A 16,236-nucleotide genomic window follows, 5' to 3' on the forward strand; every position below is an offset into this window, starting at 1 on the left:
ATTTGTTGAAAATTAGAATAATTTAGAATTAATTTGATTTTCATAATTAATTGTAATTTAATTAGAAACCTATGATTAAAAACCACCATAAAAATTGTAAATTTACGATAAATTTTAAATTTTTATGACCTAGACTTGAACCCATATCAATCGGAAATCAATTGGATAATAAATTTTCGATTTTTTCGCCCTAAAATTATGAAATTAATAATATTTATTAATTTGTCATTAATTTTAAATATAAATTTTAAATTTTTATGCGATTCGTTCAAATAACTTGCACGCACGAAGCAATGGACGCTTCGTGTTACCCTTAAGGGGTGTTGTATAATGCGGGCATGCGACGACGAGCAAGGGAGCTCGTCGCCCGTGCGGCACGAATGCAATGAGCAAGGGCGTAGTGCACGAGCACAAGGCAGCAGCCCTGCCTTGTGTCGTGTGCCACGAGCAATGAACGGATGGGCATGGGCGAGGGGCGAGCCAAGGCAGTCGCGTGTGGGCAGCAAGCGAGCTGCGCCACAGCGCGCGCTGCCTCGCATAACAGCGCGCAGCCTCGTGCGCAGCGAGCGCAAGCTCGCGTGCCACGAGCGCTGCGCACAGCATCACTCGCGCGCCAGCGAGCGATTGCTCGCGCGCACCAGCGAGCGATCTCGCGCGCCAGCGAGCGATGGCTCGCGCGCACCAGCGCGCGATCTCGCGCGCCAGCGAGCGATGGCTCGCGCGCACCAGCGAGCGATGCAGCGCCCCAGCGAGCGATGGCTCGCGCGCACCAGCGAGCGATCTCGCGCACCAGCGAGCGCGGTAACGCGCGCGCGCTGCGAGCGATAGCTCGCGTGCGGTGGGCGCTGTGCGGAGGCTTGCGTATGGGACAGCAGCAGCTATGCAACGAGCGCATGGGCTGCGCGCACATGGCCAGCAATGGCTGTGTGCGTACAGCCCATGGGCGTGCAACGCGTAGGGTGTTTGCGTTTCGATTAGATCGTTTTGAATGTTTAATTTGAAAATTTCAGTTCACGTAATTTTAATTAATTTTAAAATTAATAATTTGAATTAATTTCTTGGATTTTAATTTTGAATATTATAATTATAATAAATGGAATTTATTCTAATTATTTTACTAAAATTAAAATCATGAATTAATTTAAATGCGACTGAAATTAAATTAAATTTTGGATTCAATTATAAATTTATATGAGCTTTAAATTTTAATTAAATTTGTATGTTTCCGGTTAGACTAGAAATACAATTTTATGTTTAAAATTAGTAAAGCATATGAATTTATTGGTTTGAGTGGGAGCACTTTTAGTCATAAACTCTTGATTAGGTCTACAAATCCTTAAGGTTAAAACAACTCGATTAGAATTAATAAGGACTGAATAATTGGTAGATTATTGGTGCCCTTGATTAATTGCTGCAAATGTTTACGTGATGCATAATGTGTTTGACTAACCAGCTATGTGGGCCATTCATGATAATGAATGGGTGAATGGTATATATTGTATATGTACTGTTTTGCAGGTTATGAAGTGACTAGTATGGCCCAAATAGGATAGAAAATATGGTCTGCGTACCATTAATTTGAATGTAATTGGTCTAAAGCACCAAAGTTATTTTTCAATTCAAATATGGTCTGCGTACCATCAAATAGTTGTAATTAGTTATAACTTATCCTATTTGAAGAAAATGGTGCCTCCCACGGAGATTTTCAAGACGGACTTTGAAGTCAAAGCTTCAAGATGAAGTCGGGCCATACTAGATCACAAATATCTTATGCATGTTTTAAGTTATTTATTGCTTTAAATATGTCTTAAAATGCATGAGATCAAAAGCTTGATTATGTTGCATGATTAAGGATTTTAGTTCACTTAAAATCTAACCAACATAGTAAGAGCCTTAAGTTCCAAACTTAAAAATTGAGTTAAAAGGTGCCATGCCAAAATATACACTTGCTTGGATATCCTTTACATCAATCTAGTAATAGTTTTCGCTCAGCGAGGTGTTACTTATTGGTCCTAAAGGGGCAAGGTACACAAATAATTGTGAGTACATGTTAGTTTTGGTGAAACTCAACGATATAAGTAAGGAGTCCTTTTATGTCGTGGCAAATTCGATAGGTTTACCTAATAAGTTCTTAGACGTACCTATCAACCAAGAATAGTTTCTAGACTATTAGCAAAAGGCTTTTGCTTACCTAAGATGTTCTAGGATTAAGTCGACAAACTGTGCTTAGTTCTTCAATGATTTTAGGATCTTGGAATCATTTTATTCACACCTGCCGGAACACATAACTTGAATAAAATGCTTAATAAACATTGAATTATGCATGAATGCTAGAATTTAAGTTTATTAAGAGAAACTGTGAATGGTTATTTATTTGTTTATTCTTTTCAATTGTAGTTTTAATATGGCAAACAACAATCAAAACATCATCATGGGTTCTGAGCTTATGGTCAAGCTGAACCTGACAAATTTTCTTGAATGGGAAGCTAAGCTAGTTGAAATAGTCAAACTCAATGGACTTGAGTATGTACTATCACATCCCATGCCAAGCTACTATGCCAGAGACATGACCCCTGAGAGATTTTACGCCTGGGATGCGGATCTCAAAAAGGTTATGAGTCTCATGCTGAACAATATCCCTGATGATTGGGCTAGAAGGTTTGTAGCCTATGAACCTTTTACGCTCATCAAGAATCTGAGGGATATCTGTCGTGGAAGTACGGAGGACAGGGACCTGAACGTCCATGAGTTGATTGAATCAATGTCTGGGCTAAAGGTTAGTTCTCCCAACAGGTGTTATAGGATGGAGGTCCAAGAAACACATGTTCAGCTCCTTCGCACTAAACAGAGGGTAGGCGTCCCACTGAGGTTCCATGTGGATCTTATGTGTTCATATTTTGATCGCCTAAGTCTACTAGGAACACCAATAAGCGAAAGGATGGCAGTCTCTGTCTTGCTCAATTCACTACACAGTGGGTTTGGTCGCTTCAAGCAACAATACCTAAGTGAACCAAGAGAAGAAACAGTTGCAGAATTTATTCACCTTGTCAGAAAGGCTGAAATAGTACTGGACTGTGAAGCCAAAGATTTACTCAAGGCTAGAAAGAGACCATTCAAGAAAGGTGGAAAGTCCAAGGGCAATGCTAAATCAAAGCAGGACAAGTCCACATCAAGCTGTCTTTATTGTGATGGAATAGGCCATTACAAAAGAGAATGTCCAAAGCTAAAGGAAGATCAGAAGAACGGAACAGTCGTTCCATCTTCAGGTATTTTCGTTATAGACTGTATACTTGCTAATTCAACTTCTTGGGTATTAGATACAGGTTGTGGCTCACACTTATGTTCCAATCCACAGGGACTAAGAAGAAGTAGAAAGTTAAGCAAGGGTGAAGTCGACCTACGAGTGGGAAATGGAGCACGGATTGCTGCATTAGCCGTAGGAACTTACTATTTGTCGTTGCCCTCCGGGCTAGTTTTGGAACTGGAAGAATGTTTCCATGTTCCAAGTCTTACTAAAAACATCATTTCAGTTTCTTGCTTAGATGCTAAGGGATTTTCCTTTATAATAAAAGACAATAGTTGTTCGTTTTATTTTAAAGAGATGTTTTATGGATCTGCTAGATTAGTCAATGGACTTTATTTATTAGATCACGACAAACAAGTATATAACATAAATACCAAAAAGGCCAAAAAGGATGATTCAGATCTCACCTATCTGTGGCATTGTCGATTAGGCCATATAAACTTGAAACGCTTAGAAAGACTTCAAAGGGAAGGAATTCTTGAACCATTTGACTTAGAGGATTATGGTAAATGCGAATCATGTTTACTTGGCAAAATGACAAAGCAACCTTTCTCTAAAGTTGGAGAAAGAGCAAATGAACTATTGGGTTTAATCCATACAGATGTATGTGGACCAATGAGTACAAATGCTAGAGGTGGTTTCAGCTACTTTATCACTTTCACTGATGACTTCAGTAGGTATGGTTATGTCTACCTAATGAAGCATAAGTCTGAATCCTTTGACAAATTCAAGGAATTTCAGAGTGAAGTAGAGAATCAATTAGGCAAGAAGATCAAGGCACTGCGGTCTGATAGAGGCGGTGAATATCTGAGCTATGAATTTGATGACCATCTGAAAGAATGTGGAATTCTATCAGAATTGACTCCTCCTGGAACACCACAATGGAACGGTGTGTCAGAACGGAGGAACAGAACCTTGCTAGACATGGTCAGGTCAATGATGGGTCAGGCCGAACTTCCATTAGAATTTTGGGGACATGCACTAAATACAGCTGCACTCACTATAAATAGAGCTCCGTCTAAAGCTGTCGAAAAGACTCCATACGAATTATGGTTTGGAAAGCCTCCAAATGTGTCTTTTCTTAAGATTTGGGGATGTGAAGTATACGTCAAACGATTAATTTCAGACAAACTTCATCCAAAATCTGACAAATGTATCCTTGTGGGCTATCCAAAGGAAACAAAGGGGTATTACTTCTACAATACATCTGAGAACAAAGTGTTTGTTGCTCGAGATGGTGTCTTTTTGGAGAAAGATCACATTTCCAAAATGACAAGTGGGAGAAAAGTAGACCTCGAAGAAATTCGAGTCGAACAACAAACTCTAGAGAATGCTCAAGATGACATTCAGGATGAAACTCAGAGATCTTTAGAAGAATCTGGTGAGAATCATGGTCAATCTAGAAATGTTACCCCGCGTAGATCGCAAAGATATAGATCTCAACCGGAAAGGTACTTAGGTATTTTGACGAACGAGAGCTATGACGTTCTATTACTTGAAAGTGATGAACCTGCGACTTACAAGCAAGCTATGACGAGCCCTAGCTCCAAGCAATGGCAAGAAGCCATGCAATCTGAATTAGACTCCATGTCTGAAAACCAAGTATGGGATTTGGTCGATTTGCCAGATGGCTACCAAGCCATTGGAAGCAAATGGGTTTTCAAACTGAAAAAGGACAAGGATGGGAAACTTGAAGTTTTCAAAGCTAGATTGGTTGCAAAAGGTTACAGGCAAGTCCACGGTGTGGATTACGATGAAACCTTTTCACCAGTTGCAATGCTAAAGTCTATTCGAATAATGTTAGCAATCGCTGCATATTACGATTACGAAATATGGCAGATGGATGTCAAAACTGCTTTCTTAAACGGCGTTTTAACAGAAACTGTGTTTATGACACAGCCTGAAGGTTTTGAGGATCCAAAGAATGCTAAAAAGGTATGCAAGCTAAAGAAGTCAATCTACGGATTGAAGCAGGCATCCAGGAGCTGGAATATACGTTTTGATGAAGCAGTCAGTGACTTTGGTTTCATCAAGAACGCGGACGAATCTTGTGTATACAAGAAGGTCAGTGGGAGCAAAATTGCTTTCCTAGTATTATATGTCGACGACATATTGCTTATCGGAAATGACATTCCTATGTTGAACTCTGTCAAGATTTGGCTTGGGAAATGTTTTTCGATGAAGGATCTAGGAGAAGCACAGTACATATTGGGCATCAAGATTTACAGAGATAGATCTAAAAAGATGATTGGACTTAGTCAAAGCACTTATATCAATAAGGTGCTTGATAGGTTCAAGATGGCGGACTCCAAGCGAGGCTACCTACCCATGTCTCATGGAATGACTCTAAGCAAGACTCAGTGCCCAAAAACACTTGATGAGCGTAGACGAATGAATGGGATTCCATATGCATCATTGATTGGTTCAATAATGTATGCTATGATATGTACACGCCCGGATGTTGCGTACGCACTCAGTGCTACGAGCAGATACCAGTCAGACCCAGGAGAGGCGCATTGGACTGCTGCCAAGAATATTCTGAAGTACCTGAAAAGGCACAAAGATGACTTCCTGGTCTATGGTGGAGATGATGAATTAATTGTTAAAGGCTATACGGACGCAAGTTTCCAAACCGACAAAGATGATTTCAGATCACAGTCTGGGTTTGTCTTCTGCCTCAACGGAGGAGCAGTAAGCTGGAAAAGTGCTAAGCAAAGCACCATTGCGGATTCTACAACTGAAGCGGAGTACATTGCTGCACATGAAGCAGCAAAGGAAGCTATATGGCTAAGGAAGTTCATAGGAGAACTTGGTGTAGTCCCCTCCATTAAAGGACCAATAGCCCTGTATTGTGATAATAACGGAGCTATTGCACAGGCAAAAGAGCCTAGACACCACCAGAGAGTCAAGCATGTACTTCGTAGATTTCACCTTCTACGAGAGTTCGTTGAAAGAAAAGAAGTCGAGATAAGCAAAATTGGAACTGATGACAACATATCAGATCCATTAACTAAACCTCTGCCGCAAGCGAAGCACAACTCGCACACTGCAGCTATGGGAATCAAGCATATTGGAGAATGGCTTTGATGTCTCTGTTTAATGTTTTAAAGTTTTAGAGTTTAAATCTTTGTAAAACATTATTGGTTAATCATTCACAATAAATGAAAGGAATTCATTTTTCCATTTAATTTGTGGTTTATTAAATGATGAGTCCCTTCAACTTGACGATATATTCAAGATAGACTGTCAGGACCAGTCCTGTGACTAAGAAATGTCTATCAAGTGAACTTGAATGTCAAAGGTTGAAAATGGTCCCTAATCGGAGTTTTCTATAAAATTGGACGCATAGAAAACGTTAGACGATTAGAGTGCAAGATGACTAGTAGTTCTGTTTCTTGAACTATGTGGACATGGCAATGTCATAATCATTTGCATAGATACTTACTTTGGGAAGACTAGTATCGGACAAGACCTATGAAACTTTACTGTAAGAGATGAAAATCTGTCATAAGTAAATTTCATTAAATTATTAGACACTAAATCCTCAATACCTGAGTGATTTGAGATTACTTGTTTGAGAACTGGTTACTTTGACGTTGACCAACCGTCGCACCGTAAAAGGAGGCTATAAAGGCAACGCTCAGGTAATCACCTATCAAACGAAGTCTAATCTCAAGATCGCAAGATTGGGATTGTCCTCCCATAAATCGGGATGAGATGCTTAAAAGTTGTACAAGGCCACTCGGAGAGCTAGAAACTGTGAAATGCATGGCCGTGCTCGGATGAATCATAGGCTATGATTATCTGTTTATTTGATCAGTTGAACTCTGAAACCGAGGAACACCTCTGGACATAATAAGGATGACAACTCTTACCTTATGTTCAAGAGCAAGCATCGAGCGACAAAGGAGTTAGGAAATGCACACTTGTCCCTAAGGACAAGTGGGAGACTGAAGGAAATAATGCCCTTGGTCCAAGTATGCATTCTATGTTAAGTCTAATAAATGCGGTTCAGTATTAATTAACAAGTTAATAATTCAGTGAGATCAAGTGAGCTGAATGCCTAGCTAGAGGCCGCTTCAGTTCAAGTGGAATTAATGATATTAATCCACAGCTTACTCTTGACTGAACCCGTAGGGTCACACAAATAGTACGTAAACGGATCAAGTATTTAATGGCATTAAATACTCCATCTATGAATATTCGGAAACGACGGATCTTGGTTTCAGTGGGAGCTAAGATCGTCACAGGCAAGAAATGAATACTCCGGAAACGATGATATTGCCGGAAACGGAAATATGGATCGTATCGGAAATATGAATATTATCCAAGTCGTAGATGTTGCCGGAAACGGAAACATGGTACGTATCGGAAAATATTATTGGAAATGGAAATATTACCAGAATTGGAAATATTGCCGGAAACGGAAATATTGTCAGAATCGGAAATATTACCGGAATCGGAAAATAATTCCGGAAACGGAAATATTAAATATTTGTTCGAAACGGAAATTAATTCCGGAATCGGAAATATTAAATATTGTTCGTATCGGAAATAGATTCCGGAAATGGAAATTTAATCGGAAGCGTATCGTACGAATTAGCATCGGACGAGGCCTGCCGGACGAAGGCCCAGCACGAAGCCAGGCCATCGCCCAGCAAGCACGCACGCCACAGCCCAGCGCGCACAAGGCCGCGCATGCGTGGGCCGTGCTGCGCGGGCTGCTCGCACGCGCATGGGCAGCCCTTGTGGCTGCCGTGTGTGTGTGAGTTTCAGCTCATGCGAGATTCCTGAATCTGCAAGAGTCAGTGTATGATTAAATGTCTATTCCTATTGGATAAATTGATTAAGTAGAATTCATGTAGAATTCTAATTCCAATTAATTCGCATCCTACTAGGATTACGATTCCTTTTCCATAACTCTATAAATAAAGGCCTAGGGCTCATAATTTATACACAAGTTTTCAAGTATTCAAAAGTGAGTTTTTTGAGAGAAAATCAAACACACATCTTGCTCAAAAGTGCCGAATTTTCTGAGTACCTTAAGGGCGATTCTAGTTGGTCAATCTTAAGGCGGATCCGGACGTGCTGTGGACTTTCTACGGAGGGACGACACTTGGAGTCCTAAAAGACTTGTTCTTGTTCGGTTCGGGCGCAGCTAGGGAAGGCACGCAACAAAGAGTATGCATCTAATTATGCTATATGATTATGTGTAAATAATATGTTTCCTGGGTTAATGGTTGTTTCCGCATGATCTATGTATTTGTCATATGTATCATAACCTAACACAAACAAGCAGCATGATTACCAATATAGTTAAAAGAAAGCCGACTAACAGACTTCAGGAAGAAAGTGCATACTGAGACACAACAGTGGCAGTGGCTGCTCCAGTGACACCCATCTGAAAATAATTTATGAAAAGCGGGAACAGAAAAACAGCTGCAAGATTGGCAACACCTGCATGCAGATCATCAATGTACAGATATAAAAAGTCAAAAAGAAGGAAATTAAGAAATAGAGACTAAAAATAAACAGAAATAAATTATAACAATTAAAATAGAGTAACCAGGGGATAAAAAAAAAAAGTACAAATGCAATGCTGAGGCTTGAAAACATGCCTAGACAGAATACAGGGGTTTTTGTGTCCTTAAATCCCCTCAGCACACCCTGAAGAGCCAGAGAAAGTACAACAGCGGGGGCACCAAGAGCTCTAAGCGACAGAAACTTCTCTGCTTGTACTCGCATAGGAGAATCCTGCAAGGCAATTGCAGTTGAACATTAAATAACTCCAGTATGCAATACGTAATCAATGTACTAAGAATAAATTTGATCATGACCAGCAGGGATAACAAAGGGCTCGTTGGTCAACTTCACGAGTTTCACTACTGAATTCGTCATGGAAACAAAATCTCAATAACCATTTAACTATTTAGAACTTACTGCTGAGACACCCATTAACCTGAGGAATGATCCAGCTCCCAAAAGTAAAGCTAGCGCCTCAATGATGCCAATGCCTAGAGCGAGAAATAACGCTGTCGAAACTGATGATAACTGTTTTCTTTCATTTTTTTCATCGCCATCTAGAAGGTGCAAACAAAATACATGATAATCAAGTAATACAATAGTTCAATGGCAAAGATTATGACCAGAATGACAACATTCAGAATATTTTACATGAAGAAGACTTTGCTAAATCTGCAGCTACGAAAGAAGTAGCAACACTAAGAAGTGGTATGTTGAATAGCTTTGAAATGATATTAAAGATAGACATAGAAACACCAGCGGATGCCAGCTGTACAGGACCTGCACACATAATGAAAACAAAGTGAGATCATTGACACACACAAAATAAGAGAAAACAAAGTGTTTTTTAAATTCAAAATAAAGAATAAGATTTCAACCTAAACTGCCAATATAAGCTGTCTCCATCAGCTGAGCCATAGGATCAATGGCCTGGCTAGCTATTGCCGGTAAAGAAAGCATTATAAGCTCCCGTTTGACATTTGGAGGAGGCAACTGGTTGAGGGGCTGAAGTACAGACTCACTGCGAAGTCATTAAAAATAAACTAACATAAAAGGGACATGCTTAAAACTTAAAGATTCAAATCAACAGTAGTTTCAACATAATCATTATCGCAGAGAAGTATTTTTACCAACGTATATTTTTGAGATTCGTGGCTCAAATAGTTGTAATGTGGTATCACCAAAAGATCAAGTAACACAAAAAATAAGAATAAGAATAATTTATATTATCAAACCCTAAAAATACGAAATTAGGGGAAAAATTAAGAATTGACTGAAAGCAAACCCTAAAAATACGAAATTAGGGAAAAACAAATACAAAAAGTTAGAAAACTATACCTCCTCAATTTCGAAGGCGGCTGAGTTCGAAGGCTGAGGTCGAAGGCCAGATGCTTGGAGAGAAAGAGTCGAGCAAATTTTCACAAAAACCAAGATGAATTGTCACCCAATTTCAACAATTACTTGCAAAAAACCCAAAAAAACCACGAATTAGAGAAAACTTAGAACAAAAAAGGGGGGATTCAGAAAAAAGCGTCGAAATGGGAGTTACCTGGGGAAGAAACCGCGGCGAGAAAACGGGAGAGAATTCACGAAAAGGACCTCAGAATTGGGGGAATATGGCGGAGAAAGAAGGGATTTAGGAGAGAGAAAGAGAGAAGATGAAGAAGAAGAAGAATGAGGAGGTGAGAGAGTACGCAGGGAAAGCTGAGGGAAGAAGAGGGAGTATGAGCGTCCTTAGGTTTGAGATCCGAAATGTTTTTCTTAATTAGCTTTGCAGCGAAATTTTTTTATTGCAGCGGGCTTTTATCTGTACGCTGCAAAATAAATGGGCTATTGCAGGGGGCTTTTACTTTGTACGCTGCAAAAAACTCTCTTGCTGCGGGCAATTAATTTGTACGCTGCAACAACCCTTTATAAAGTTTGACCCGCGTTGACCTACTGGTTGTTGAAGCGTATTATTACATGTACGCTGCAACAAGGGGGTTGCAACAGGGGTTTTTTCTACTAGTGATGGCATAAGACAACTGGAAATGCAGGAATGGGTTGGGTACTAGAAGATTAGCATAATGGAAGTATTAAGAGGGACATAGCCGGGAACTTCACATTGCGCTTTGCAAACATAGGCTAAAGCTTGCCTTGTAGGGTTATATTGGGTATCTCAATCTTCAATAGCAAGAGTTACAATTTTTATAAAATTCTCAACGATTAGTAGAAATTTTAAGTGGAGATGCCTTGATAGATGTGTGGGTCTTGTGGACGATTGCGAAAATTAAGAAAGTTGGGAAAACTTTTAATTAGTGAGCGTCAATAAGGTGGATCTTCAACAAGTTCAACAGACTCATGAACTTGCACCTGCAGCTTTTACTTCGCTTTTGTCTTTTAATAGTTTTGCTTAGTTTGTTTTACTTTGTTCTATAAGCATATGTCAAAAAAAATTAAAAACATTTTTTTTGGCTAATGCAATTACAAATGAGGAGGGAGGATTCTAACCTGAGAACTAACGTACAAAAACTCTCAGTATTAACCACTAGTCTAAGACTCCATTGGTCAATAGACCTAACGTATATGAATAGTGTCTTATACTCAATTGTGTCATGTAAATAAGAATGGAAGAAGAAGTTGTTACACATGGTTTCCTAGATGATCATATATTGTTACGGATAATAATTAAGTTAATAATTAGAATTGGACTACAATTTTAATACTATTACGTTAATCCTAGAATTTAGGTTAGCTTTGAACTCCTACGTATTAGTAGTAGCATTAGTTTATAACGTTAGGGCATCCTAAGTCTAGCAGAATTATTAACTAGTTTGTACCATATATATTTGGCTTATTCATCAATACAATCGGAAGCTTAAAAGCATTAATAATAATCTTGTCACGGTATCAAGCTAGAGAATACTTCACGCATAAATATAATTTTTTTTATTCCCAGTGGCGGAAGGTGATGAAGAAACTCCACCTACCCCGGAAAAACGTATAGCTTTCGACTATCCTTTTTTCCTAGGCAGTCAAGATCGTCCTGGTGATTTTATCACTCCTACTCGTCTTCGCAATAACAATTATGATGAATGGTCGGTGATATTCAAACCGCGTTGGAAGCACGACGAAAATTTGAGTTCCTAGACGGCACCCTCACGGCTTCAATTCCACCATGCACGCAATCGGATTGGAATACAATCAACGCCATGCTCGTCTCTTGGATTACCAACACGATTGACCCCCGAGGTAAAATCTCAATTAACAAAATATAGAGATCCTAAGCGCTTATGGGATCATCTTAAACATCGTTTTTCTGTTGTTAATGGTCCTAGAATTCAACAAATTAAGTCTGCTATCGCCCGTTGTGAACAATCAAAGTCTATGGCTGTTTCTCAATATTATGGTAAACTGAATGCCTTGTAGGAAGATTTAAGCAATCTTGGAGCTATTATTACTTGTACGTGTTGTTCGAATTGTTCTACTGCAGATAAACATGTCCAAAGGAGTGAAACGGCTAAGCTACATGAGTTTTTAATGGGTCTATATGCTCCATATTCTACCCAGCAACGTACGAGTATATTGTTACAAGATCCACTACCTTCTCTTGATCGTGCATATCAACTAGTCACACAAGATGAACGGGTCAGGCTTCGCTCTCCGAGCAACAATCGGGATTGACATGCCAAAGGGTTGTGACGGCCTGCCATACTGCTCTCATTGTCAAAAACAGGGTCATGACAATGCTTCTTGTTGGCCCTTGTATCCTTGCATTCATTGTAATAAGCCTGGTCATGCTGCTGAAAATTGTTATTTAATTGTGGGATATCCAGAAAACTTGCCAGACCAGCCCAAAACTGCAGGCCCAAAGGCTGGCCGTGGCAGGTACTCTTCACGTGGGCGCAAAGGAGCAGTAGCCCGTGGGCCTGCTAGTGCACATGCAACCCAAGAAATTTCTGACTCTTCTGGACAGCAACTTAATGATAACAACCAAGCAACTCCTAACATCAATACACAATTATTTACGGCCGATCAATGGCAGGCAACTGCTAGTCTTCTCGGGACCACTAAAATACCCAAAAATCGTTTAACCGGTAAGTTTACTATTGATTGGTGGATCATTGACACCGTAGCCTCTCATCATATCACTAGTGACAAGTCTTGGTTATTTGATATTTCGAATATTACTTATAAATGTCCCATTTTACTTCCCAATGGAAAAACGGAGAATGCTACCAAGCTGGCTCGGTTCGGCTATCAGAAAATATCACTCTAAAACATGTGTTATATGTTCCTTAATTAAACTGCAATTTACTTTCCGTTTCTCAATTAATCGATAATTTACTGAGTGTTGTCAAATTTAATTCTTCTATGTGTGCTATACAGGACCACACGGGGGGAGCTGATTGGAACGGGAGTTAGAAGAGATGGACTTTACTATTTTGGAGAAGCTGAGTCGGCGCATCATATTTCGGTGAATGGAGCAACATCGTCATTAGAATTATGGCACAAAAGGATGGGACACCCCTCATAAAAAGTAGTAAAGTTACTTCCTCCAGTTCTTAAACTTAAGGGTAGTTTAAATAAGGGAAATTCTCAATGGTAGCCTTATACAATTGCACTTTCTTAATGGTAGCCTAAAATATATCTCATTATCATCGGTAGCCTCATGTTTATATTTATTATCAACAATGACATTAATCTAACCATGGTAAACTAATGGGCAATTTTATTTATTTATTGTTGCCAATTTAAGCCATAAATGTACTTTATATTACGTGAAAAATTGGTTTCTCGATCTTATGGTTAACCAAGCACCCGGTACTATCTTTCACATTCATCTCCATTGTGGATGGTTCAACTCTGCCTTCCCCCATTAACCCAATGATCTTCCAGCTTACCCGTTTCAAAGACTGTGTCATCAATGTTGGTAAAACCCTCTGTAGTGGGCAGTCATTTACCTTTCAGTATTCTAATATCTTCCGTTATCGGCTTTCTATTTCATCCATGAGTTGATTATAAATAATTAGATATACCACTCTATAACTATTAGTCATTACTCGCCTTTCGGAGTAGTGTCTAATGCTTGAGTTTTGTTTAAAATTAGGCTTTTGACTTAGGTTAACCAAAAATACATAGCAAATTATGGAGCAATGAAGCCGCATTGTGACTCGCAGCTCGTGCTTTATATAATTTTTGGGTTTTAATTACCTTCTTTCTTAAGTGGGTAATTTTGAAGTAGTAGCTAGTATACATGAGGCTTGAGAGATGAGTAGTCTTGACTTTTCTAGGTAATTTAATTCTATAGTCTAAAAGGTTCAGGAAATATGGTGGATTAGAGAAGAAGAGGGATGAAGAAAAGGAGAAACTGGAAAAGGGACGTAGAAGGAGAGAAAATTTGGGATTTTTTGTTTTTCTTTTAATTTTTTGATGGGGTTGAAGTTAATTTATTGGTGTTATTGTAATTAAATCATCCTTTGTTTACCATGGTTAGTTTTATGGTCATTGTTGATAATAAATCCAAATATAAGGCTATTAATGATAATACACACAAATATAAGGCTATTAATGATATTAAGAGAAAAATTTGGCTACCATTGAGAAAGTGCAATTGTATAGGGTCACCATTGAGAATTTCCCTTTAAATAAAGCATGTGAAGTTTGTTTTCGTGCTAAGAATCTTCGAGATAACTTTCCCGTTAGTGACAATAAAGCTAGTGATATTTTTGAGAAAATTCATTGTGATTTGTGGGGTTCATATAGACATGTTTCTTCTTGTGGAGCTCGTTATGTTTTAAGTATAGTTGATGATTTTTCTAGAGTTGTATGGATTTATTTGTTGGATAACAAAACTGAGGTCTTTCGTATTTTCATGAATTTTATTGCAATGGTTGATCATCAATTTTCCCAAAAAATTAAAATTGTTTAAAGTGATAATGGAACATAATTTAATTGTTTGCGGGATTATTTTTCTGCCACTGGAATTTTATTTTTCTCTTCTTGTTTTGGCACCCCACAACAAAACGAGAGGGTTGAGAGAAAACATAAACACATTCTAAATGTCGCTCGGGCTTTGAGATTTCAAGCAAAGTTACCTATTTATTTTTGGGGAGAATGTGTTCTCGCTTCCGCTCATCTAATCAACCGTACCCCATCTCCTATTTTAAATAATAAAACCCCTTTTGAAATATTATTTAGTTTCCCGCCTTCACATGATGCCCTACGTACGTTTGGTTGCTTCTGCTTTGCTCATAATCCAAAAACAAAGGGGAATAAATTCGAGAGTAGAAGTCGTAAGTGTGTATTTTTGGGGTATCCATTTGGTAAAAATGAATGGACGGTCTTTGATTTAGATACAAAAGAATTTTTTGTTTCTTGAGATGTTAAATTCTTTGAGGACCTTTTTCCGTTTGTTGACCCAGAGGATGTAAACATTGAACCACAATCCATTGTTCCGATATTTGGTGAGGAAGAAATTGACTTAGACTTTTCTTTGGATAATTATTTTGATCCAATTAATGACATTGCTGCCGTTGAGCCCATAATTGCCACTTTCCTCACCCTTCTCCTAAGCCCAATAATACTCCTCTTCTCCTTGGTGAGACAGCAGCCCAACAACAACAAAACAATTCCCTAAGCCCAACAAATCTACTCCCTAACTCAGCCACAGTCCAGCATGCATCCAATTCCTCACCTACAGCCCAGCCAGACCATTTCCAAGAGGAGCAGTCAGCTTCCCTTTCAGCTGACTCGCGGCCCACTTCCACCCCAACCCAGATGGCGTCCCCACCTACTACAATTTCAGTTGAGGCCCAAAATACAGGATTGGGTGGGGGATTAAGGGATAAAAATCCTCCTTCATGGCTCCGCGATTATGTCACTCACACAGTTATTGCTGAAAGTCCATCTCTCTCTACTCCGTCTCCACATCACTCCTCATGTACTCCTTATCCTATAGCACATTATATTAATTGCAAAAAAAATTCTGTAAATTATCGTACGTTTTTTGCAGCTATTATTTCTAGTAAGGATCCAAAGTCTTTTAAGGAGGCTATGGGAGATGATGGATGGAAGAAATCCATGCAGGAAGAAATCCAAGCCTTGGAGGATAATGGGACATGGACTCTAGAAGAACTCCCTCCAGGAAAGCGTGCCTTTGGTAGTCAATGGGTCTACAAAACCAAATTTTACTCAAGCGGAGACATTGAGCGTCTCAAGTCTAGATTGGTTGATTTGGGAAATCATCAAAATGCAGGTATTGATTATAACGAAAAATTTGCTCCTGTTGCCAAAATAACCACTGTTCACACTTCTCTCGCTATAGTTGCTTCCAAAATTTGGGAAATTCATCAGGTGGATGTTCATAATGCCTTCCTTCATGGTGATCTTGAGGAAGAAGTTTACATGAAATTACCCCCCGGGTTTGA

At 39.1% G+C, this 16,236-nt stretch overlaps 2 protein-coding genes and 1 long non-coding RNA gene across 3 annotated transcripts; 1 reads left to right on the forward strand and 2 right to left on the reverse strand.

The window, feature by feature from the left end:
• The first annotated feature begins 2,863 nt into the window (after positions 1-2,863).
• Positions 2,864-3,531, forward strand: LOC130460136 (uncharacterized). Its single transcript, XM_056827823.1, has 2 exons — positions 2,864-3,266; positions 3,356-3,531. The coding sequence occupies exons 1-2, from the start codon at positions 2,885-2,887 to the stop codon at positions 3,370-3,372; spliced, it is 399 nt and encodes a 132-aa protein (XP_056683801.1). The 5' UTR covers positions 2,864-2,884; the 3' UTR covers positions 3,373-3,531.
• Positions 3,532-8,610: 5,079 nt separating this feature from the next.
• On the reverse strand, positions 8,611-9,380 carry LOC130460137 (protein DETOXIFICATION 45, chloroplastic-like). The gene is made up of 3 exons (XM_056827824.1): positions 9,245-9,380; positions 8,923-9,058; positions 8,611-8,761 (listed from the first exon to the last, which is right to left on the reverse strand). The coding sequence occupies exons 1-3, from the start codon at positions 9,257-9,259 to the stop codon at positions 8,646-8,648; spliced, it is 267 nt and encodes an 88-aa protein (XP_056683802.1). The 5' UTR covers positions 9,260-9,380; the 3' UTR covers positions 8,611-8,645.
• Positions 9,381-9,503: 123 nt separating this feature from the next.
• LOC130460138 (uncharacterized) lies at positions 9,504-10,298 on the reverse strand. The gene is made up of 3 exons (XR_008920082.1): positions 10,166-10,298; positions 9,706-9,848; positions 9,504-9,607 (listed from the first exon to the last, which is right to left on the reverse strand). It is a non-coding gene; the product is annotated as an uncharacterized lncRNA (long non-coding RNA).
• Positions 10,299-16,236: the final 5,938 nt, after the last annotated feature.

The sequence above is a fragment of the Spinacia oleracea genome, chromosome 4, assembly GCF_020520425.1.
Source record: "Spinacia oleracea cultivar Varoflay chromosome 4, BTI_SOV_V1, whole genome shotgun sequence".
Classification (NCBI taxonomy): Eukaryota; Viridiplantae; Streptophyta; class Magnoliopsida; order Caryophyllales; family Amaranthaceae; genus Spinacia; species Spinacia oleracea.